General features: G+C 40.3%; 1 protein-coding gene across 3 annotated transcripts in view; it reads right to left on the bottom strand.

Moving 5' to 3' along the window:
- The window catches only part of pde4d (phosphodiesterase 4D, cAMP-specific), a gene marked incomplete at its 5' end in the record, with an annotated part of 143251 nt that overhangs the window by 15339 nt on the left and 103280 nt on the right, over positions 1 to 24632 (bottom strand). For 2 of the 3 annotated variants that reach the window (XM_080499484.1, XM_080499486.1), the window contains 5 exons: positions 734 to 846; positions 6800 to 6849; positions 7399 to 7475; positions 7563 to 7599; positions 9746 to 9937. In XM_080499484.1, coding sequence (XP_080355610.1) covers positions 734 to 846; positions 6800 to 6849; positions 7399 to 7475; positions 7563 to 7599; positions 9746 to 9937 — 469 coding nt within the window. Of the gene's footprint in view, positions 1 to 733; positions 847 to 6799; positions 6850 to 7398; positions 7476 to 7562; positions 7600 to 9745; positions 9938 to 19931; positions 19997 to 24632 lie in introns of those variants that run through there. The other variant, XM_080499485.1, reaches the window with a different exon arrangement.

The following is a 24632-nucleotide window of genomic DNA, read 5'->3' as shown; positions in this document are numbered from 1 at the left end:
TACATAACACAAGCCATCCACTGTGGTGGCTAAATGCTGAAAAGGGCACATTGTCAAACTCACAAAGGACCACTCAATAATGACAGTTGGACCTCTTCAGATTCAAGCGTTTACTACTACAGGTTGACAAACATCCAACCAACTATCAGGAAACCAGAACAGGGCCACACACAAAGGAAGTGACGCTCAGTAAACAACTTGCAATTAATCAAATCAGCAACCATTATTGTACTGGTCATGTTTCATGAGGTCATACTGAACATCGGCTTGGCACAATGATAAATATACAACAAGCCAATGCTGCTAAATGGAAATATGTATAATACTGTCATCTGTGTGTGTGTGTGTCATTAAAAAGTGCAGCAAGGATTTAATGAGATTCTCTTATCTTCAAGTTGCAATATTCTCTTTAATGTTCCACAAACTGATGATTAAACTGTAGAAATGTCTGTATCTAAAAACATTTACACGGCTTTTTTGCCCCTATACATTGTGCATGCCATCGGAGCTGCAATATATATCACACTGAAACACAACTTTCATGGCACACGTTTACAAGCCACAAGTCAGAGTGCATTCTGGGTAGCAACTTCTATATGTTTCAATGAATAAAATCAGACTGTACATTGTATCAGTGCATTTAAGGTGTCACAAAATCAAAACAGCAGACGCTGCCAGGAGACACGCTTCTATGAAATAGAAGCTCTGCTGTAAACTTTTGAGATATCCTCACCTTGTTGGAAGCCATCTCGCTGACGGAGTGTCTTGTCTGCAGCGTCTCCAACTGGTCCAGGCACCAGTCCAGCTCCTCCAGGGTCTCAGTGGCCAGTTTCTGGTAGGCCTCCTCTGCAGGGGCAAGACAGGAGGGCAGCGTGTCAGTAAGAGCCCGCTTCAGAGGGCTAGTGGACGGTCCAGGCCCGGGGTCTCCCACCCCACAAACGGCTAAGCTGGGATACCCCGAGAAGACACATAGGTGACTCTTCATACTGGACGGGTGAGCCAGCTGAGAGGACCTGGGAGTAGGGCCTTTCAGTCCTGTGTCCTGACCCACAGATGAGCAATCGCAGGTCAGCCGTCACCGAGCTCACGAGACCCGGTGAAGAAAAACAAACGTCCAAGCAGGTCCAACAGCTTCAATCCTTGATTCTTCCTTTCAAAAAATAAACCAATTTACAATCCCTGGGAGAGGGACTGTAAATGACAGATGGTAATCAGCCACCCTCAGTCAATTCTGTGTGTCCAGATGTTTGTGAGAGAACTACAGCACTGACCATAGAGGTAACCCACCGTGCAGAGGAAGCAGCAGCCCCATGCACAGCGCACTCAGTGATCAGTGTATATAGAGTTTACACTCTCATTCAGAAGTAAAGTATAATTCCAGTCATGTAGCAGGATGAACAACAGTCTGCTTAGCAGGCCCATGTCTGCCGGAGGAGGGAAGAGGGGAAGACAGGGTCTGAGAGGAGGAAGGATCCAGTCAGATGCTCAGAACCAGTGAGAATCCATGCCAATACTGTCCAGCACGGAGCCAACGTGAGACTGCTCCCAGCAATTTGACATGGTGAAAAAACACAAATCCATCATTCTCCCTCACACACTGACAAACACACACACAGACACAAACATGCATACACACGCACGCTCACACCAGACGAAAAGCTAACCATAACACATCATGAATATGTCTCCTCAGCCTCTCTGCCAATAGAAAACATCCATGGTGTCCGGGTAGCAGGGGGGGTCTGATCCGGAGCTGTGTGTGCTGGACGGTGTTTCCTATAGATGCTGTGTGTGTGTATAGGGGGTGGGATGCTGTTGCTTCAGCGTCCCTGGTAGCCAAACGTGCTGCTCTCCCCAAGCTGTACCTAAAGCCTGAGAGGACTGCAATGTGGATGGGGATGGGAGGTGAACAAAACATGGAGTGGAGTCATGGAGGAGCAGGGAACCAGAAGCTGGGAGCTCCCTGTGCTCTGTGTGCACGCATGCTCTTATGTGTCCAGCATACAAACACACAAATACAAGAGGGGCAAACAAATAGATGGCTCACACAATATGGTGAAAGAGGCGGTGGCCTCGGCATAGCAAGCATAGGAGCAGTCATTCTCTTTTAATCTGAAACTCAAGACCTGCCTTTCCAAGTCAGCTGATGTTAAACAGAAAATGTCACCTTGTCAGAAGCCAACTAATATTGATGCCTCAACTAATTTGGGAAGGCACAGGCTTTTAATGTTATGTGATCGGAGTATGGGAGTCACTTCAGGTGGAATTCAATTACAGAGGACTAAATTTAGTTACCCGATATCAGGGTCGCTTTACATTTACATTCAGTATTGAGATGATCTCAATATCTCCTGGAAAAGAAAAAAAATGTTCCCTTTGACAAACTTTATTTAAAAAAAAAAAAAAAAAAAAAAAAGATAATTCTATAGATCTCATCTGCAGGTTAATAGTGCCAAATTTTTTTTTTCTTTTTCTATGAGACCAATTCAATAGGATTTGATCTGTGTTATACAGTATTTTCAAAGCGTGCAGTGTTTTGTTTCCATACACGTGCCTGGTGTACAAGCATGTTTGCTGACTATCTCAAAGCCTCTTTTGTCACCTCACATTTCCAACAATATTCTTCTACCCTGCTGCATTGTCTCTGACACCCCCCCTCCATTAGTCCCCTTCCTCTCCCACAGTCTTCGTTTCCTCCACTGATCATCCTTCGTCCTGCCTCTTTTGCCTCTCCCCCTCTTTTCTTTTCCAGTCTCCCTCCCTGGTGTGGTGTCAGTGGCTGGGGTGCTACTCTTTCTGACAGCAACTGCACTGACGTCAATGACATTCTTCTCATGCTTAGTGCGACATCAGACACCGGCGCTCGGAGAGGCCACTCTGCTGCACAGACGCAGGGCTGCAGCCAAACTGTGTACCGGAACACAGGAGAGGAAGAGGAGGAGCAGGAGGACGAGCAGGAAGGTGAGACACTGAGAAATGAGCACAAAAAGAGAAGGGGCGGGGGGATGTACTCCGATTGAATTCTTTTTTTTTTTTTTTTTAAGATCGTTTTTTTTTTAGATCAAATATTTTATTATTGGGCATCGGCCTCAACTTTTCAATGTAAAATAGCTTATAGTTTTAAGTCTTAGCACTTTGTAATGTAATTGAATACAATACTTAAATTATTGTTGTCATTTGACTACGAGCATGTGCATGTTTTGTTTCTCTAATTATTGATGATTTTTATGATGATATCATTTTCTTAAAGGAGTCATCACCTGGTATTCTAGCATCCACTCTCATTTAAATTGTTTAGATTTATTTTGAAAAAAAAACTAATACTGTTGCTTGTTCTGGCAGTTTTTTTTATACTGCAACTTCCTCTTGTAAGAGTACATGCGGGATTGTGATTGGCCGCAGGAACGGTCACACCAAAAATTTTAAAAAATTAAAAACTATTTTGGAACCGTACAAACATCCATGCCGCAGAGCACCCCGGAGATTTAAAATAAAAAACAGGAGTAATTTGTAAATCACATGGGGTTCAAAGTTTATACTAGTCCCATTAGTGGCTGAATTTAACAAAGCTAGCTTTATGATATGATAACTTCCCAGATCTCACGGTGATGTCTCCAGTTTGCTTAGGCATACTAAACTAATCATAGTTTATTAATCCCCTTTTAGGAAATTCCCTTTTCTGCATTTGGCCATCTTATTTCAAAGAAGCAGTGGGCAGGGAAGCAGACGGGGTGAAGGGACTTGTTTAGGGAGCAACAGTGGCGACCCACATGTTTGTCTCAAGATATTTTTGTTATTGGCTGTTAAGATCTGTAGGCAATAAAGATTAGCATTCATCTCGAGTTCGATTACTCTCAAGTTAGAAGCTTTCAATTATTGTGCACATGCTTTAACAATTTTAACTTAACTCGTTTTGTACAAAAAAAATGATTACCTCAATTAAACTTATATTGAAAAAAGTGCATTTTATTAAAAAAAAAATTCAAAAAGTTGGAAAATGTAAAAAAAAAGTCATATCTTTCTCCACTGCAATTGTATGTGGAAAAAGAAAGAGCAAATTATAAGAACCAGGGTCAAATAAAGGTGAAGTAGTTAGCAGTCTTGCCTCACAATACAATACAAAAAATACTCCTGGTTAAACTCCATGTTCTCATTGTGTGTACATAGGTAGTCTGGTTTCTTTCCACTGTGCAAGAATATGCATTTTAGGTTAATTGATTAGTCTAAATTGCTCATTGGCATAAACACGCAAGATTGTCTGCAGATAGACAAAGAGAAGGACAAAGCCCAAATTTAGTTCACGTTTTGTTCCACAAACTGCAATCAGATTAAATATCCAGTACAGGGTACTTATGTCAGAAAATATTACTTAAATTGATATTCTATAAGTGAACTGCGATCCCTTCAGCTTTAACCTCTGTAGCAGAACTACAAGTGAAACATTAAAACATCAGTTGAAATTAAGATTATTCTTCATCCAAACAGTAGGTTAATAACACAAAAAATACTTAGGTTAAAAGACAAGCAGAGAGAGAGTGAAGACACATAAATGCATCCCGACTATTATTGACTGAGATAATATTAATTATGGTCCTTTTATTGTCTGTTTCTGCCACACGACTTGTTCCAGCCTTGGTAAAGTCTTCGCATTACAAGTATCCATCAATACTCTCAAATAATCATGCTCATGACTCACAGATGTCGCCAGTTTATAGCAGGGCCCATAATGGCTGTGCGCCAGTACGATTGTGTTCTAAATATAGCACAATGTCACCGAGCCTCATGTATAAGCAGGTTATGTGTCAAGATAGGAATTCTAACAACTGTATGTATAGCTTTCCCACTGGAATAAAAAAGTGTTTCTTCACATCCCGACTACTTTTAATATATATTTTCTCAATGATAATCTAATAAACAAGAAGATCCATTCAAATCTGACTTTGTATCTGTGTATGCGTGTGATTTCGTCGTGGCTACATACCCATTTTTATTATTAGTTTGCCAAACAAGTCGTGGTGATTTAAACATTTTTTTTTAATTAATGCTGAAGAATATGGTATTTCTTCTAAAGCCAAGTGATTGTCAAGGGCACATGTATTATACCCATCAAGAACTGTCTGCACGATATGCTTCTCAAGACAAAAATACTGACAAGAAGGCCAGACATACTGTCTAGCTGTTGCCGAACAGTATCCAAACTGATATAAAAACACAAGTAATAAGTATCTAACTGACCTAATACGACAATAAGTTTATGGTTTATAATCCAAAGATGAACTCAGCTATCAGACATTTACACTACTGCAAGAAAAGATAACTGAACTATCAGTATTGGTACTCCAAAAATATATATTCTAAGCTGATAAAGCTAGAGTGTTTAAAAGCGTGTACATAGCATCTGCTTATGTGAACCATGACGAACGAGAACTTTGATTGGAAAATAAAGATTTGCAGGAGAATTCAGTGACATCATAAATGTAGGGATTCACCAGCCCAACTGAATGAAGAACTTTTTGTGATGACTCTAAAAGCACAAAGCAGAATGCACTGCGAGGTTTAAAAAAAAAAAGCTGTAGCTGGAGTAACATCTATCACTGCACCACGAGTCAAGCATATGCAATGCATTAAACAGAGATCGACAAAACAATGGCAGAAGACACTGCTTACCAGACATTGCTTCATGTCTGAAGCATATTTATATACTTCCCAACACAATGGGAAGATGTTGTGAGGGATGGTGACGAGAGGTTATGAACATACAGTGATCTAAAGGCTACAAAAAGAGCACTGCTTGATTCATATGATGAAGCAACACAGGCTGCTTATGTTGGGAAGGACACGTCATGCAGCTGAAGCACAGTGGACATTGATTGTTCCACAGAAAATGAACAGGAAACATTAAGTTAAATCTACTTCAGTGTTGCTCCAAACAGAGAAAAACAACCTGTCGGACTGATGCTGTCAGAGTAGAGACCTCAAGCCAATAGAGATGTTGTGGCATGAGCTCAGAGAGCTGTTCACAAGAAACAACAGCAGTAGAGCTGAGCTGATGCAGCCCAATGAGCTTCAAAAGCTTCTCATGAACTTTATCATTATGGAGGACAGAATCATAGCAATATGTATTGGTAACTGATGTGCAAAACGTTTTTATTCTTATGAAGTCCGCCAGATCTGTCCTTCATAAGTGAATCACATGTATTGCCAAACTTCCTTAACTGTTACAGTTCGATGTTACAGTTGAAGTTAGACTGCATGTTACAGGTTTGAGTCTTAATGTAGTCACATTCTTGCAAGTTATGCCACTTTATTGCAGGTTGAACTTCCAGATGCTTTAAAAGAAAGTGTTTTATTGTGGTATAAGACAAAGATTTTTTTGAAATTGTGCAGCGCCCAAGTGGTACATGTTTCCCTGTGGGCAGCTGTGCTCAACTAAACTAGTTTATTTGTGTGTTGTTCAGTTTGAAACTGGAGAAGCCTTAATCACAACGGTGGTGTGGGGGGGAATGGGGTGTCATGCAGCAATCGATTTTATTCCTGCGATTAAAATTATTCAGCAGAAGAAGTGATACTTAGAACAGAGGGATGGCATAAAATCCCCACAACACCCCGAGGACACTGCCCTACTTACTTATATTACAATGTACTATAAACCATTGATCAAAATTTTACATCTTCTTACTAAAAGTTAGCAAATTTTCACCTCTAATGTATATCCATATGAAAACATCTCCATATTGTTACAAATCATACATCAAGTGCACAAATACACACTCATTAAAGACTCTTGCTCTTTACATACCTGTGAAAGTGGTCTTGGTAATAGGTGGTGGGTTACACATGGGTGATCTCCTGTCATGGGCAAAGCAAACGCACAATAAGACATTTTCTCTGGTAAATAGTGAAATCTGTAGTTTACACTTTGTCTACATCTACCATGGCTTTGCTCATTTGGTAGTTGGGATCAGCTCCTGCATGATCCTGAACTGGATAAAATGGTATCGAAGATGAATAGATAACAGACTCATGGAATAGTTAAACCACATACTAACCGATTATTCTGATAAGATTAACATTTTCTAAAAGATCTAAAAGTGTGTCCATACAGTCACAGAGCCTTGTAAGTTCCAGGACACTGTTGTTGTAGTACTCAATAAGAACAGCAGAGGGCAAGAACTGCCAGATCATGACTGGCCACTGGGCACAGTGCATTGTGGTACAGCTTGTGAATGACATGAAATTACTGCCACTCTCTTAGCAGAATTAACTTACTGTAATCTGGGGTCATATGCTGGTACACTACCCATTTCACTCTTGTCACAACAGGTATCTTAATTTAATTAAAACAAAACAAACAAAAACTTACATACATACATAGAAGTGGACAGCTTATTCACTTACTTATTGGATGCTCTGTCTTGCTGTAGATTAGTTAATGCACCAAAGTTGTTTCGTACAGTTCTCAAGCTTGCGAGAACCTGCGGGACACATGATGTGAAAATAATCACGCACGACTCTTCACATTACAACAGTACAAAATGTATACACCGCACAGAAGTGCTTACCTGTGCAAATGGCGTTACAATCATATCGTCACCATGACTGGAAGAAACAAAGACGGGGCTGTTAATATTAGATGCAGGTCTACAGTATATTGACATTTGACAACAGAGGGGGGTGTCTTTTACAATTCTGCTGAGGTTAAAGGAGGGAGGGGGTGTGGGAGGAGTTAGGGTCATCACATCAGATTAATTTCAGCTTCTGTGATGCACTCAATGTCAGTGACATGTTTACTCAACACATCAGCTAACAGCTGGGGTCATGCTTCACACTTTCAGCGTTTCAGAAAGACGATTTACTGCTGTAGGTTTCTCCGTATACAAAAGATAGTTGAATATAAACTACTACTAGCTTCTACTGAACCGCATCGGGTGTCTTTCACCCGCTGTTGGGACAGTGTAACCTTTTCACCATATGATTTTCCTATTCATGCTATTTACTCCCCTCAGTACTGAGGCAATAACAGTTTTCTCTTGCTTTCTCTTTTTATGTATGTATTTATCTAGGCTGACATCTCTGATTCCCCAGTGAGTTCCTATTTTGACACATGGCTTACATGACTCTTGCTTAAGGGGCCCTCAGTGGACAATGTTACACGAGACAAAACCCTGACTGAGCCAGCCCGGCGACAATAATTCTGACCAGTAAACCCTGAGTCAAACGCCCTCCGACTTCCAAGCCATGCCAACACTGTCAACAGATGCGGGTGTCACAGAGCCTCTTGTCCACTCTGTTGTACAAGGCCACAGCTATGTCATGTGCACATCCACTAGCGTGTGAGCTGACACGCATGGTGTGAAAGTCAGAAGGGTCAGCAGGCCTGTCTTGTGTTCCTACAAGCCACACAAACAATGGTCCAGAGTGAAGACAATGCCAATTACTGGTTGCACAGTCTCAGAGAAAGAAACAGACGAGGAGCATGAAAAAGACAACAGACATGATTGCTCACCTTTAAATTATCTATTGAATTCCTTTACAGGTTTTTATAGGTCACACAGTGGTACAGCAGTTCACATACCCTCACACAAACATCTACAGTTTGAGTTTGGGCTTGGTGAACCTCTTTGTGTGCAGTTTACATGTTCTTCCTGTGTGTCACTGTGTTTTCGTCGGGTTTCCTCACAAAGTAAAAAAAAATGTGCACAATTTAAGTGTGAGTGAGTATTAAGGTCTCTCTCTGTGTATGTGTTGCAGTGATGGATTGGTGACCTATCGAGGTTGCAGCCTGCCTTTATCGGCACCTCAGGTGGTCCTCAGAACCCAAAGTTCAGCAAAGTGCTATTTAAGATTAATTTATTGGTGCACTGGAGGAATCATCCAAATTCATGTTTCACTTTCACTTGGCTTTAAGCCTGATTGCTTTAGAATTTTTGAAGTAAGGATTTCATAAAGTTAGCTGTTTTGCAATGTGTATTCACTTCAAAAGAAAGTTGTAGAGGATGAATAGAAATGGTAAGCACTCCTGAACAATTGTGTTATTTTTCATTTTTTTTTAACATTGGAACTCCGATACAGGATGGACATTGAGAATCTAATGAAAAAAGATCAGCAGCAAAAAGGAAGTCTAAGGTTACATCAGGATGTTATTATTCATCCTTTTTTCTATTTGTCTTTCCTTCACGCAGGATCGAAACGCTACGTTTCACTCAATATTTTAATTTCCTGTGGCACAAAGTGCACTGTACATGTAACTGGATAGTCACCAATGTGTGTGGAAATGAGAAATGTGCCATCACACCATTTGGATTTAGTCAATGCCAGGTCACTTGACCATTTTTATCTTCAATAAAATTTAATGTAAGCACATATGTAAGACATGTTGACTTGCTATTAAAAAAGATGATTAAACAGAGTGAACAGAACAAAAATCCATACCGCTGTCTCTTAGAGGTTGAATTTGACAAAATGTAAGAGACACGGGGACAATGCTTGTGGCTGGTTTGCCACAGACCACTGTATTTGTGCTACTGGAGATGGATAAAAATAAATGTGACACCACACAATCAGCTGCTGGTCATGCACACTTCCCACCAGGTCTGAAGCACCCGGTGTGGCAGCTGAAGGACTTGGACCAGAAACATCCAGCAGTGACACAGATTCAGAGGAGCAGGAACAAAAACAAAGCTGAATTGACAGCATTTAGTATCCAGCATTTCATGAAGGTCTGAGTAAAAGCAAATAAACTCACATGTCACTGGCAATGGAGGAGTTTCGGGACATAGATTTGGGCGAGAGGTCGTAGTCACTATCGGAGCGATAGAGGAACGACTCTCTTCGTTGGCTGTGTACAAAGTTGGCCTGGAGGATGAGGCCGGAGCCCGGGCTGGCCATTGGGTCCAGGGGGCTTCGACCTGATGAGGTGCCATTGTCCACATCGAAGCTGCAATGGGAGAGAAAGACAGGGAGAGCACACACATCAGCATCTGGAAATATAGAGCTGGAAGGATTATATCCGGTGGAGATAGAAGAAACACGAGTGAATAAAGGTGAAGAGACGTTGATTAATCAACAATGGAAGGATCCTGCAACTTGAAAGGTCTTTATTTTCTTTCCTCATACCGATTGTTATAAGACTACATGAATGAATGAATAAATGAGCGAAGAATAAAGAACCACCTGACAGACGGCGTGACGTACCTTTACTATCTACGTGTAAATAAATCGCAGGCATTATGCAAACACAAAACTACATATTCACAACGTTGATGACTTCACAGATTACACACATATAGAAAAATCTGCATCCGATTGTTTTCATTGTAAAGCTACAGGTTCTGCATTCATATATGTAAACCTGCTTTACATTCATGAGCTGTAAAACTGGAACCATGATGATACAGGTATTGAAGTGGCAAGATGTATTGTGAGTACATGTGGAGACTCGTGTCTTGTGCTGTATATCTGTTTCTCCATTTATATGTGTATGGATAGATTTGTGTGTTGGAAATAACGTGCTGATATGAGCACATATGTAGTTTTATGCTCAAAATGACTTGGGGAGGTGTAAAAAATACGTTTGCATACATAGACTTGTATGTGTGTATCAAACATTGTGCCTACATATAACAATATACAACAACAATGCCCTTGTGAGTAACTGCAATTACATGAAAATGTCATCTTGATTTTAAAAAGATTATTTTGCATAGAGTTGTTCATAACTCAGGGTCATCTTAGCCCTCATACAGACTTACAGGCATTGTGAGGCCAAGTCCTATCCAATTGCTGTAATGTTATGTTCGAACCAACTGAGCACTATATGGTGTTAATTAGCAATATGAATGCTGGAATATAAAACCAAGGAAATGCAGACAAATCTCTATTGCAGTAGGCACGTCTGAGCTAGAGATGGAGATGGAGATATTTACAGGTTCTTGTCAGCACACAAGAAGTTCAGTAAGCACACACAAAACATAGTACACATGCACCAATTGCATTACGGAGATACAAACTTAATTACGCAGTCACAAATCTCATAACAGGCACACAAACATCATTTCACCTATATGAATTTGGATACAAAGGGAACTAATTAAGGTGTATGCAGAAAGTATTTTGTTATTTTAACAGCCAGTCCAAAAGCTCACGTTTTTAAATTGAGTCAAATAGCCGTCCATTTCCACTAACTTTCCACGCACAATCACACGTGCATGCTTTGTTTTAATGCTACACGAAACTGCAGGGAATATCCTCCACTCTGACAATGCCACTGACTCACTGATAAAAAGTGTTTCTAATCCAGGGACACCGTTTCTCCACTGGGACCACATGATAGGATCCTTGGTCTCCAAGGTGATTGTTCACCCAGGTGATGACTAACGCATATCACCAGGGATATCAACCTCATCACTGAAGCTAACAAGCAATCCCATAATCCCGTCTGGTGTGATGCTAAGGTCAGAGAGGGATTCCCCCTCAGCACAATGCATCCAGGAATGACGCACCTTCACTAACATTATCATCATCACTGCAGCATGAAGAGCCTCACTTAGTCTAATACCGTTTACACCGCAATCAGAAGAGGACGCTTTGTTCATAGGAGTTCTGCTCTCACTGTAAGAAAAGACATGCGGTTTGCCAGAGTTTGTGAAAAAGTGAACATTGTGAGTGTAGCAACGTTATGCTGTATGGCACTGTGATGTGTGATAAAGAACACTATTGGATATTATGTACAGTCTATTGTTATACATATTAATCATATCTGGTTTTCACAGCAGAGACAAGTTTACATGTCTGAACTGACATGGCATTTTTCTCTTGTTTACTTTATTCATTATATTCACACACATCATAATTGATAAATAATATGTATTAGCATGTGGTGTAAGCTGAATCAATGTGTTTTTTCAGGAAATATTGAGGTACTTTATTTTGTTTTCGTCTCCAGCCTGGTGGCACAGAGAACAAATTGTGTCTCAAATTTGTTTACACGCACGCACGCACGCACGCACGCACGCACACACACACACACACACACACACACACACACACACACACACACACACACACACACACACACACACACACACACACACACACACACACACACACACACACACACACACACACACACACACACACACACACACACACACACACACACACACACACACCATATTCGGCAGGTTTTTGGTTGGGGCCAACCTCGGAAAGGGTGGAGGACGTCATCATGATGCCAGGCATTTGTCCCTCAGGACAATATCACTGACATAGTTTAAGTCACAGCCTTCAATCCAGGCTACATACATCCATTATGAATGGCTTTGATATCTCCCACCCACTTTCTCCATTCTACCCATCTGTTATAATCACTGTGTCAATGACATCCATTCAATGCACCTTGTAAAGGTTATTTGTGTGGTGAGGAAAACATTAAAGCCCGTAGTGAAAATAACTGGGAAAAATAGGGAAAAATGTGCTCCTCGAGTGTCTGATGCCATTTCTTCTCACATCCAAAACACAACGTTATCTCCATGTGTCCAAAGGCCTCAGCATTCACAACAACATGCAGGACATGCCAGACATTTTTTCACAACAATTAAATGGCTAAACACTGCGCTATCGCTCATGACATTGAGTAGCAGTGGCTAAGTGAGTGTGAGCTTTAGTTGTGGAATGGGATAGTTTGGCCATCTGCCCAAAGCCAGAGCAAAGGGCAAATCTATTGTCCTTGTCCCATTCCTGCAGACTAAACTCAGCTGTAACCATTACTTGCCTAATATCCACCCCAAATAAAAACAATAGTCTGCTCTGACAATGTGTCACTACTTGAAAATGTACAGGTCTTCAGAAAGGACACCTCTCTATAGTTGTCCTCACAATTGCACAAGTCCTCACGAGTTTGTGTGTAATGAAGTTTAGGCATCCACCATGATAGAAGTGGGCCCCATCACTGACGTCTTGCATCCCCCCACCCTGAGATTTTACCATCAAACATGGACCTTAACCCGAGTCCAACTCAGTAACTGTCGTTCTAAATCTTAACCCTCAACTCAGGTCACTCCCACAAGTGTAAGGTGTCCTCCTTTTTGAGCTTGGTAAATAGTGCACATGAAATGGGTTGAAAACTATTTTTGCACAGTTATGTCCATCTAATCTTTCAGCTATTAACGTTCTTGTGTTTGCCAGTCTAAACAAGTTTCCCACAGACACTCACACAACCCCCAAGCCCTCTCGCACGCCCTTTTTCTTCTGTTTTCTCTACTGTGGGTGTGAAATAACACGCTCACACGTATGGCTTACAAGTTGTAATTCTGTAGGTCTGTTTGTTCCTCAGCTGCTCTGACCTGTGTATGGTTGTGTGCGCGTGTCAAGTGTGCAAACAGGACAGGGACATAAATAAGACCCATGGAGATACTGTTGAAACTTAACACCGAGCATATGTTCGACAAGTGACTCAATATCACAATCACTCTGATGTCACAGTCAGACTGATTCTCAAGAAAGAATTCTCCATGTAATAGTGAATGTATGACTGTGTATGGTGTCATTTCACAGACACACCCTCTTTGGGAATGACACAAACTGCCTTTGTGAAAAGTTGTCGAAAGCATTACGCTACCACTGACATCACAATGGGAACGTCTGACTTTTTTCCAAACGCCGATAGAAATGAGCAATCTTTAATGGGCCAGTAGAAGAAGAGGAGTGTTTAGTGACAGTCAATAACAAAGCATGAGTGGAATGCATAAGAGAATCATTGCCAGCATGGGTCAGTAAATTCGACATGATTTAAACACAGTAGGAAACCACAAGTTATCCAAAAAAGGAGAGATCCAGAACAGAGAAGTAATTGGCACAAAATTAAATATTTGATCTGCAAACACTGCATCATGCTCCAGTTATCCCGTCTGCCGAGTATCACCAGTAAAACTTGTCTCTGTCGCAAAGTTTAAAAGTCACACAAGTCACCTCTCCTCGCTATCGCTGCAGTTTGAATCACACCAGGAATATAGGCATTGCGATCAAGTGCAGACATACTCAGCTTTCCTTAACACCAAACTATCATAACTTTCACAGAATTAACAGAGGGACATTCTAACACATTTAACTACAAACTGGCAGTATACTCGGTAGCTTTAAAACCATTATAGAAGGAACTTTAATAGCCATTGTTTATTTTTCCTTTTATTTTCAAGAGAAACAATTTGCTTTGAGATTTTTTGAATCTGCGCATAAATCTGCATAGATGATTGTAACATTATATGACATTTACACATCCAACAGTCATTCTTTGAAGAGCTCTATTAATTGCAGAGATAATTGTGCTTTATTTATTTCACACAATAATTCAAAAAAACTATTTTTTTTTATGGATAACAAGGAAGAATATTATTAATGAATAATCAACAATGATTTTTTGTAATTGTGTTCATATGACATTTACTATACAGAAAATCCTTAGTAATATAAAGCCACATCTAACAACATCAGTATTATTAGCCATAAAGTTGCATGCAGCTTGGAAATTACCAGCTGGGACGTTACCAGGTGGAAATTACCCATTTTTGTGATGACAATCACAATCAAGTAAAAAAACCTGCTGCTGATAGACTTCAGAAAAGAGACAAACAAGCTTTGCCTTACATTCCTTGAGTTTCTTTTTTTGTTGTTGTTGCAAGTAACATATCTATAAATCATTCTAACCGCTACTATTCAGCTGTATCATCAAAGTAGCAACAAGAGGTGATGTGAGAAATGCCTAAGAATACAAGCAAAAATAATAAAAACAATGCAATGTGGAATTCGGAAGGCTCTCAATCACATCATATTGCCTGCCCAAGCTGCCAAACAGGACAAGGGAAAAAAACAAAAAAAAACAAACAATGCAATGCAAACAATGTGCTCACTGAGTACATCTCATAATTTTGACCAAAACTGCTGCCATGTCATGTGAGGTTAACGTTCCAAAGCTTTCTACTTTCCAAGTGGTAAAAAAAAAGTTTATGTTTACAGGTATTGTTCCCACTGAAAAGTGGGACTTTACTTTCCTCCAAATCACATCTTTTAAAACATCTAAAAAGGAAATGTCTTTGACTTCATTTTGACTCCCAAACACATGCGGATGTTTTGAATAAATTCTTTCTCAAGCACATTTTTGTGCACACAGTTCACAATCAGTGAAATATTTTTGGTGAAGCTAAAAACCTTACACAAATGTATTCTCATATCATAAGATATGATCGTATCCAGAGCAGTGTGTGATAGTAGCTCAGTTACAATAGTGCACAGTCACATGAGTGAAAGACTGAGGGACAGAGTTTCCCACAAGAGTAGAGTTTCAAGCTGGAGTTTGGATAGCAGGAATAACAGGAGGTGGAGGTGGGAATGGGAGATGGGGTGAGCTGCCAGAAAACCTTTCAGTCACAACAACTCAGCAGTGAAACATTGAAAAATTGTAACATCAGAGGTAGGTGAGCGATGGCTGTTGTGACTTCATTTTGTAGGACGCTGCTGGGTCACGTGTATGCCCAAGGACACTGCTCAGCTCTGTAGTCCTCTCTCCTTCTCTTTGGCTCTGTATCATGTCTGTCTCCATCTCCTCTCCCTCTCTCCACCCGTCTGTCTGTCTCTCTTTCCCGAAATTGATCACTGACTCGTTCATTTTGAGCCCCGGGTCACTTGAGCAATTATAAACACCACAGGAGTTGACGTGACAGAGCTGTGAGGAGACAGACTGGGGAAAGAGGACAGTGCACAAGAGTCTCTGATAAATAAACTGGGCAGAGGACAGTGGGCTTCTATATTCCAACAATATCATTCAGTATTGCAATGCAAACATGAACTTGTTTCAAGATGCGTACACAAGTGAAGAGTTTACATTCGACATATTAACTGAAACTCGACAAGTCAACAACAAGTCCATACTTAGGGGGGAAAAAAATGCAAAAGCTGGAGTCCCAGATCAGTTAGGAGTGTTGTGTAGTGTAGATCTGAGTGTAGCCCGGTGTTGAAGAGAACAGAGGGAAGATGACACTCAATTTATTTTAGAAAGCAGTGGGGACACAGAGGGGAGCATGTAGTCAAGTAAGGACAAGGAGGGACATATCAGAGCCTGGTGTGTGTGATCAAGTCAGTGTATTCATGAGGAATGTAAGTAGTGCGATAAGTCACCTTGGAAGTGTACACCAACCTTGGTTCCTTTTCTAAATGCCAAGGAGCCTTCTATGTCTTATTAACAAGACACTGTGAGCAAAGGTAACACACACAGATGGACAACACGACAGATTGTTAGAAGCATGTGCTGCAAAATTATTTTTAAAAAGCTATGCAAGTTAGATGTTACGGCAGAGCCAATAGCATTGCTTGAAATATCTGTGATTACCAACAAAAAAAAAAGATCAAAACATAAATATGGACCAATTTACTTGCAAATTCGAAGTCATGAGGTGCTGGTGGGCCCCTGATGGGCACCAGAGAGCAAAAGCATAATACATCTGGAGGTCGGGGCGGGGGGGGGGTGTCTTTTCTCAGATCTTTTCACTTTGATTTCCTGATTTTAAAAAAAACAATAGCTGGCGGAGGCCAAAACTAGGAATCACTTTCTGAAAACATTTCTATGACTGAGTTTGTCACAAAACTCATTAAGTCTAACAACAGCAGCAGACCAATGCATGAACTCCATCCAGATATTTCAAATCAAGTCTTTAACTAGAATGACAAAAATATGTATTGTCTATGATTCTCAAGAGAATAAAGATCTTCTGAAGAAATCTGGCAATCAGCTACTCAACTTTCAACCTCTTCAGAGGCCCTGCTGTACTTGTTCTTTCAGAACAAACAAGCTAAAGAACAAATGCGCTGAAAGATAATCATTGGACACATACGGCACATCTGTACACAGCCATCATTCTGTGTAGACATGCTGTGGAATGGCGATAAACACATGCTGTCACTTCCTCAGACTCATAAGAGAAAAACTTGTGTGTTAAGTTGAATTTTAATTCAGAAAATGAGGATTTGCCGGAACATGTTTTCATTCAGTTAGTTCAGTACAGCGACAGTTTTTGTACTGCTCTTATATGTACTTTAAATACTCCTTGTATATTCTTTTTGAATGAAATAAAAAAACAGTTTCCCCCAAAAATATGACTAAACTGAGCATAATGAAGTGAAGTTTGTGGTATTATTGGCTTTGGCAAAGAAGGCTAGTGTGATCATGGAAGAATAATGCTGTTTGCATACATGTTTGAAACTGAAAACATTTCACTCCAACAAGACTATTAAACAACTTTGGAGTTGTTGTAATAGTGACAAAGTAGCTTTAGGTGGTATCAGGGGTTGAGAATCCTCCCTTAGCGTATATATTTCTTTCTTTCTTTTTTTATTTAAATACAATTGAACCATCAACATTGACTGCATTGTAACAAAGCAACTCTTTTAAGTTCTATATTTAAACACTCTCTTGAATACACCCATCGAACTTATGTCAAATGCAATAACCTTGAATGACAAACAATACAGCGGACATAAAATAAATATCCTACACTCGAGACAAAACACTTTTGAAGAGGCCTGAACACACTGAACAGCCAGGCAGAGCTGATAAGAGTATCACCACTCACTGATAACAAAAACACTTTCCCTTTGCTTGCTTCATAGTTGTACACACCCCTTTTCAGTCACACATTGACAGGAGTGGGAGCACCCTTGCAAATACACTAAATGAAATTAACACCCACCAGGCCGTGTGAATTGAATTTGTACATGAATAAAAAAGAAAAGAAAAGATCTGATGCCATGTTTGCTTGTGATTTTTGTGAAAGGTGCTTGTTTTTCAAGTGACGATTTCAATTCATAGAATGAATTTGACAGAATGGAAAGGGAAAATGCTTATTTTGCGTCAGAGTTATATCACACTGCTTCCTCAGTCAAATCTTGAGCACAGCAGTTTGCGTCACCTTTCTTTCCCCACTGCTTTTTTTTTCCCTTGAAGGTACACATAATGTGAATCCTTCACTTGAGTTGTGACGGCGCCTTGATACTCGCTGTCACTGCACCTTTCAAAAAACTCAGTCAAACATGAGAGACATACAAAGAGGTCACCATGGCGATGCAGCGTCATCTCGGTTCACATAGTCAAAGCAAAACAAACCAGTTCTGCTCTAAGATACAGTACACAGAGGCCCACTTAACTAGAAACCTATTTTCAATCCTATTCATCGTTTCAGGCCTGGAATAGTAAAGGTCAAATCTGGATAATACGTTAGATAACTTGCACATTGCCAGGCCCCTCTCAGAGGCCAGACATGTAACCTTCAGCATTTACGGAGATGCTCAGCTGGGGACTGACAAAGGCCAGATGCAAACCCGGAGTTCACAGTCACACATTGCTCACTTCTATTCTCTTCATCTGACAACACAGGACTTCACCTCTGATTTTAATTTTGGGAATAAATAAAATGGATGTGGGAACTGAATTTCGGAAACAACAGCTTGTTCTCTTTTTTCTTATCCATTACCTTTCCAAAACTCAACTCTAGTAAATACCACACCTCTTTGTAAACAAGCCTACATTTTCACAGATGGGTCAGTTTGAGTGAGTAAGACCATCAAGGGCACACATCAAACTCTCAACACAAGTACACATAAGGTTAAACAGCCAAAGAATCACAAAAATGAATGCTTAATGTTTTGTCTTTATAAGCAGACCTGACCCAAAAAGAAAAAAAAAACAACTGACACTACAATTCAGTTTCAACTGATCCTGACAATCAAGTTCAATTTCTAAGAACTGTGAATTCACAAATAATAATATCATGAAAGGTAATGAAACGAATTAGTGAAAGAAGCCAAGATAAAACAGTAAATAACAGAAGAGAGGAGGGCAGGACAGATGGAAGAGACTGTATGTCTTGTCCAGCTGAGCATTGCTTTTGGTAGCCATTCAAAAAGATGTCTCATACCAACCAGCCACGGCCAGATTCTCAGCCTTTAATGAGAGAAAGCCACAATCTGCATTCAGCTTCACAACCAAGATCAGTTTCATTTGTGGTCACACTGAAGGATTTATACCCTTTTATAAATAAGCACACAACATAGTATTGTCTATTTTTGGCACTGGCATAAGAAAGGAATGCCCCACAAAACCTAATTTCAACATATTCAATTCATATGTTTGTCTCTACTCCATTAAAGGTTTTTTTTTTTTGCCTAAGACCAAACAGTACTTGTGGGATCACTTTGAAAGCTGCAGAGTGCCCAACTCACACTACACAGATATATTGGTCCCTTGCTGTTTTGAACCATCTGCGTGCCTACCTGGGAACAAAATAATGCAAATAACTGAATATTCACTTTCAATGTTCAGGCGACGGGGGGATTTCTTACAGAGAGATGAGCGCTGACAAGCAAGGACAAGCTGAGACATGAGGGGGAAGGAGACACAAGAGAGAGCCCCTGGCAATGCACTCTGCATCCTGAGTTTATTTGGAGCCATGTGCATGCAGGAGAATTTAAAGAGTGGTGCAAAACATTCCTCAGTGTAGGAGACCTTCGCTGGTTCCCCACCTTGTGTTTTCAGTGTTTTCATAGGCCGAGACTGTGGTCAGAGAACAAGTGTCAGGTTGTTACCGAGTTAGTTGGATGAAGCGAACACATCTCAGTCTCAAGGAAAAGCAAATGCAATCATCTGACCTCAGAAAGCTTGGTTAAAAACTTGTGTATCCTGTAGATGTGTCAGGAAAGGGCTTTTGCGTCACTGAACCATGGAAGGAGTTTCCATTAGTGAAAAAAAGAAATGACACACACACACACACGTGCAACTAAACAGCAGTAAAGAAAACAAACAAGTGAACAAAGAACAAAAGAGCCACACACAAAACAGGATCAACGTTGAAATGTTGCCAGCAGAACAAAGCTTCCTGTTTATTTACCATATTCCCTCCGTGTTCTTCAATGAGCTGGTAGAGCGTGACCGTGGCTTAAGAATGATGCTCATGGTCTGGCTTGTCCTTCCACATCCACACACACTGTGTATTTTTCCGTCCACATATATAAAGACACACGTGCTTCCACTACTCGTCCACCTACAGCCACCGAGCCTCCACTGATGTCCGAGTACAGTCCTCTCTGATCTCAAGTGAACCAGTGCGAATCCCTTCACTGAGATTGTTGGAATGGTCACTCCAGCCGGGCTGTTTGAGGTCCAGTCAGGTCCCACCTTCTTCTTTCCAAAGGTATTCCACTCAGCTGTTCTTCTCTGAGCTCCGATCCACAGACAGCAGGTAGTTTGTTGCCCTACTCACGCGCTTTCTCTCTCTCTCTTACTTACACTTATCTTTCTTGCCAGATCAGCGTGTGATCTTCCACTTCGCTAATCCAGCCATGCCCTAACTCTTATTCTTTCTCACTCTGCCTCTCTCTCTTATCCAAGTGCTGGTGTTTTTCTATTTTTCTCCAGGCTGGCAGAAACAAGATATTCTCTCTCTCTTGGATGGCAATGCTGCCCCTCAACCTCCTTTATATCTGTCTCTTTCCTTCTGTCTTCTTATGTCTCTGTCTGTGAGTTACATGGGTCTCCGTCTGCCTCTGCCTCTGTGTTCGCCTGAGCTGCAGCCTGGGTACATTTGGAGTGGGAGGGGTTGCTTTGGTCGTAGTAATTCCTTGAAGGGCGGGACTTGCGTCTCCCAGCAATCCTAACAATCGACTCAAGTGTCAATCACTCAGCCACCACAGAAACCCAAAACCAACTGCTAAGCATGCCAATGATGTGGAGAGGTGATGGTGTGTCGGCTGAGCTTTGTGGTGTGAATCCAAAGTATGAAGCAAAACATAAACACAAATAAGTTATACAGCTTTCAGTTACACAGCCATGGAAGAACTATTACAACCATATTGTGTAAGGCATATTTTTGTTCTTATATTAAGAACAACAATTGTGGATGACAACAGGAAAACTGATGCTATAAAATTAATCTCTTTTCCTGCCCGTAAACACAAAATAGTACCAATATATAGTTTTCTGCTAAATTCAAATGACATTAATCTTGAAAGACTCGTACATGTTGTGAAATAGAAACATCAGCACGTCAATGACTATGAAATACTTTTTAATACAAAGCTCAGATGCTGGTGCAAATGTCTGGTGTAAATTCAACCAAGCCAAAAGGTGCAGGAGCTCTCTGACACGTCAATCACCAGTCATGTTTCTAAGCTGTATGTTGAAGGATCACAGAGAAAACACAGCACCAGTCCATCAAGGGGAAACAAATACCTATACACATGCAACACGTCAAAGCCATTATGGACAACCATTTTAGCCTTATTATTAGAAATACATAACCTCATACAGTTGCATGAAAATCTTAATTCCTCAGCTTTAAATAAACTGCCTTTAAAAACATATCTTGTGTACCTATTAGTTTTAGTATTCTGCTGATCTTGGCATAATTTCTAAACTCCTAATCATGATCACAAACAACACCTCCGACCACGATGAAGCCAGGTGCATCCACACATGTGCAGCTTTTTAATCACAAAATTATTTCCATGTCATCAGTAATACAATTGGCTGTGATCGGCGACATCAATGGAGTAACATCATTCAGAGGGTGTTTTGTCGGCTTTTGTTCATGAGAGTTACGGAAGAGGAAAGAAAAAAAATAATAGGAAATGCATACGAGGATGTGCTTTTATGTCAGAGAAAAAAAGGAGGCAGACCAGAGGAAAGGGCAAGACAGATGTCGTATGCTAATAGCCTGTATACGCACATGCAGATGAGCTGGCATGGGTAAATGTATACTGACGCACATGTTGACCAATGAAGCCACAGCGATATAACATTGTTTAGTATACGGCAATTACAAATTATTCATGATAACATTTTATAAAATCTTTAAAAAAAAGATGCTGAATGACTCTTTAAAATCAAAATTTTCTGAATGAAGAGGATTTGAGGCTACAATAACTGTTTTTAAGGCACTAGCACCCAAAACTAGAAAATTGGCCCCCAAAGGTTAAAAAAAAGAAGTATTAATAATAATAATAATAATAATAATAATAAATACATTATGGCTTCATCTTACAAAAGTTAAAAACAACATATTTTTAAGTGATTTTTTTTCTCGAACGTGCAAAACTGCCAAAAACATTTTTGACATGACTGAACGCTCCTGTCCTACAGTGATATGTGGGACATTACATTATTATCATGAAGATTTAATATTGTGACAGCCATGCAGTTTGACACATGTCCATGTTGAATGTGTTCAAAGTGACTCACAGTAACTTCATTAGGCATGACTTATGCAGTGAGTGTAGCATGGCAGGATGATGTAGTTCATAGTTGGCCAAAATGGTGAAACTAATCCTGTTACCATAGTCTGCACATTCCACGTGGTCAGGGGAAGAACAACAAAACAAAGCAGTTTCCTATAGAAAAGTGGAAAAACCACAGATCTTTCATCCATGATCAAACCCAAAATACCATAAATTAAAAAAGAGATGACATGGGAATGAGATTAAACAAAGATGTATAAAAGTATATATACAGTATACACCACCGGCCAAAAGTTTGAATACACCTTCACATTCAATGCTTTTTTGCATTTATTTTCTTGACTATTTACTTTAGATTGTCAACAAACACTTGTTTGTTAACTACATAATTCCATGTGTGTTCATTCAGAGTTTTGATGCCATCAGTGAGAATCTACAATGTAAAAAGTCATGAAAACAAAGAAAAAACATTAAATGAGAAGGTATGTTTAAATGTTTGACTGTTTAGTCTATATCATGTGCTGCACATAAAACAACCTATAATGCTGATAATGCTTGAGGGAGGCTTATATTTACTACAAGCCAGTGTGTGTGTGTGTGTGTGTGTGTGTGTGTGTGTGTGTGTGTGTGTGTGTGTGTGTGTGTGTGTGTGTGTGTGTGTGTGTATTTGTGTGTGTGTGTGTGTGTGTGTGTGTATGTGTGTGTGTGTGTGTGTGTGTGTGTGTGTTACCCAAATGTAGAGAGTATTTCTTTATACAATTAAATGAAACACAAAATAGTCAAGGCTTTGACAAGAGGTTTAAGTTTTTTGGTCACCAGTTTTGTTTTTTTGTGTATGGGATTCAACTGCAAACAAAACTCCTGTTAATGAATGGTACACCTTGATAAAGCATGAACAAAAAATATTTCCAATAAAATTGATAGCATTTTCGTTTACGTCATTCTTCTGTAGTGATTTGTACAACTCGGGGTCTGTGGGGGCGGGGACAGTAAAAGTGTTGTGGCAGAAAGACAGGCAGTGATCAGACTGTCTGTGTGTTATCAGTCGACTTTGACAGATGAATCTGGTCTGTTTAGTGAGTATGGTTGTCATCCATGGATAACATCATCTGAATGGCAGCCTAACATATACATCCACAAAACTTCACTCAGTAGTCAAAAAGACAGTAGCAGTTGGTGTTATGTCAATATACCAAATCAAATAAAGCTCTATCCAATAAGCACCTCTTAATGAGATTGTAAAACAATTTAATCTGTGCAGCCACGGGTAACGGAGTTACACCACTGCCACCTAGTGTCAGAATATGAATATGATTCTTGTCATAAATCCACTGGCAGGGATTGGGTGCCCTCACTAATTGACAAACTTATTGATTTCCCTTTTCTTTTTTTTCTTTTTAAAGAACCATGAAGCACATTCAGTCCATGGTGCAGATAAACACACCCAGTAAATGCTGATATAAATAGCACTTAACTAACAAGCAGGCAGTGAAGCACAGATGGCTGGTCCACAGTATCGATAGGGCCTCTCATCCATATCTATATGTCTACAAACGCCTGCAGCCATTACTCTTGCTTTGTACTTAAATACTACGGAGGCACACACATTCGCAGTGGAAATTCAGTCCATGCACACAATCAGAGAAAGAGAGAAAACGGATGTACATGAGATGATCACACACTTAGTTTTGACAGGGGTCGTGCTATACATGTTAGTCAGACAAATGCAGTGGGAAAATGGGCCTAACAAGGCCTTGAAATTTCTGTGTGAGCTCTAATGGACAGAGAGTAGTCAGATGATTAGCTCACACTCTGCTCCAGTTAGCGAACAGACCCATCCACCATGCTTCAGCTGATGACTAGATGGAACCTGCTTATTTATGATTTACCCTGCACTTAACTATGTTTTGTAAAAGAAAAACAGCAACCCCCCCCCCCATTCCAGAGCAGAAAGAGACACAAACATACATCCAGGCACATGTGAATACACACAGTTATACAAACTCAAATCCACCGTAGGTTTTCAGCATAGCAGACAGCAAAGCAGCAGCTTTTACAGAGCTCTGACAATACAACCAGCCACTAAGCAACGAGCGTTTACACAACACTCTGCTGCTCAAGTTCTAGGTTTGAGCTACATGGGGGGGGGGGGGGTCAGCAGCTAATGTTCTGATAAGAGAGAACACACACTTTGTGTACACTCATACAAACACATATGGTCAAACACATTCACATTACTATTAGTACACACATACACAAAGCAAAAGCCTTCCTGCCATTCATTCGTCACATAGCCTATGATCTTGTCGCACACAGGCAAACATTGAACATCAACTGTAGAGAAATTTTTTTTACTA

This window comes from Blennius ocellaris, assembly GCF_963422515.1.
Source record: "Blennius ocellaris genome assembly, chromosome: 7".
In the NCBI taxonomy this organism is placed as follows: Eukaryota; Metazoa; Chordata; class Actinopteri; order Blenniiformes; family Blenniidae; genus Blennius; species Blennius ocellaris.
Note: the sequence above shows the minus strand (reverse complement) of the source record. Positions and strands in the feature narration are given on the sequence as shown.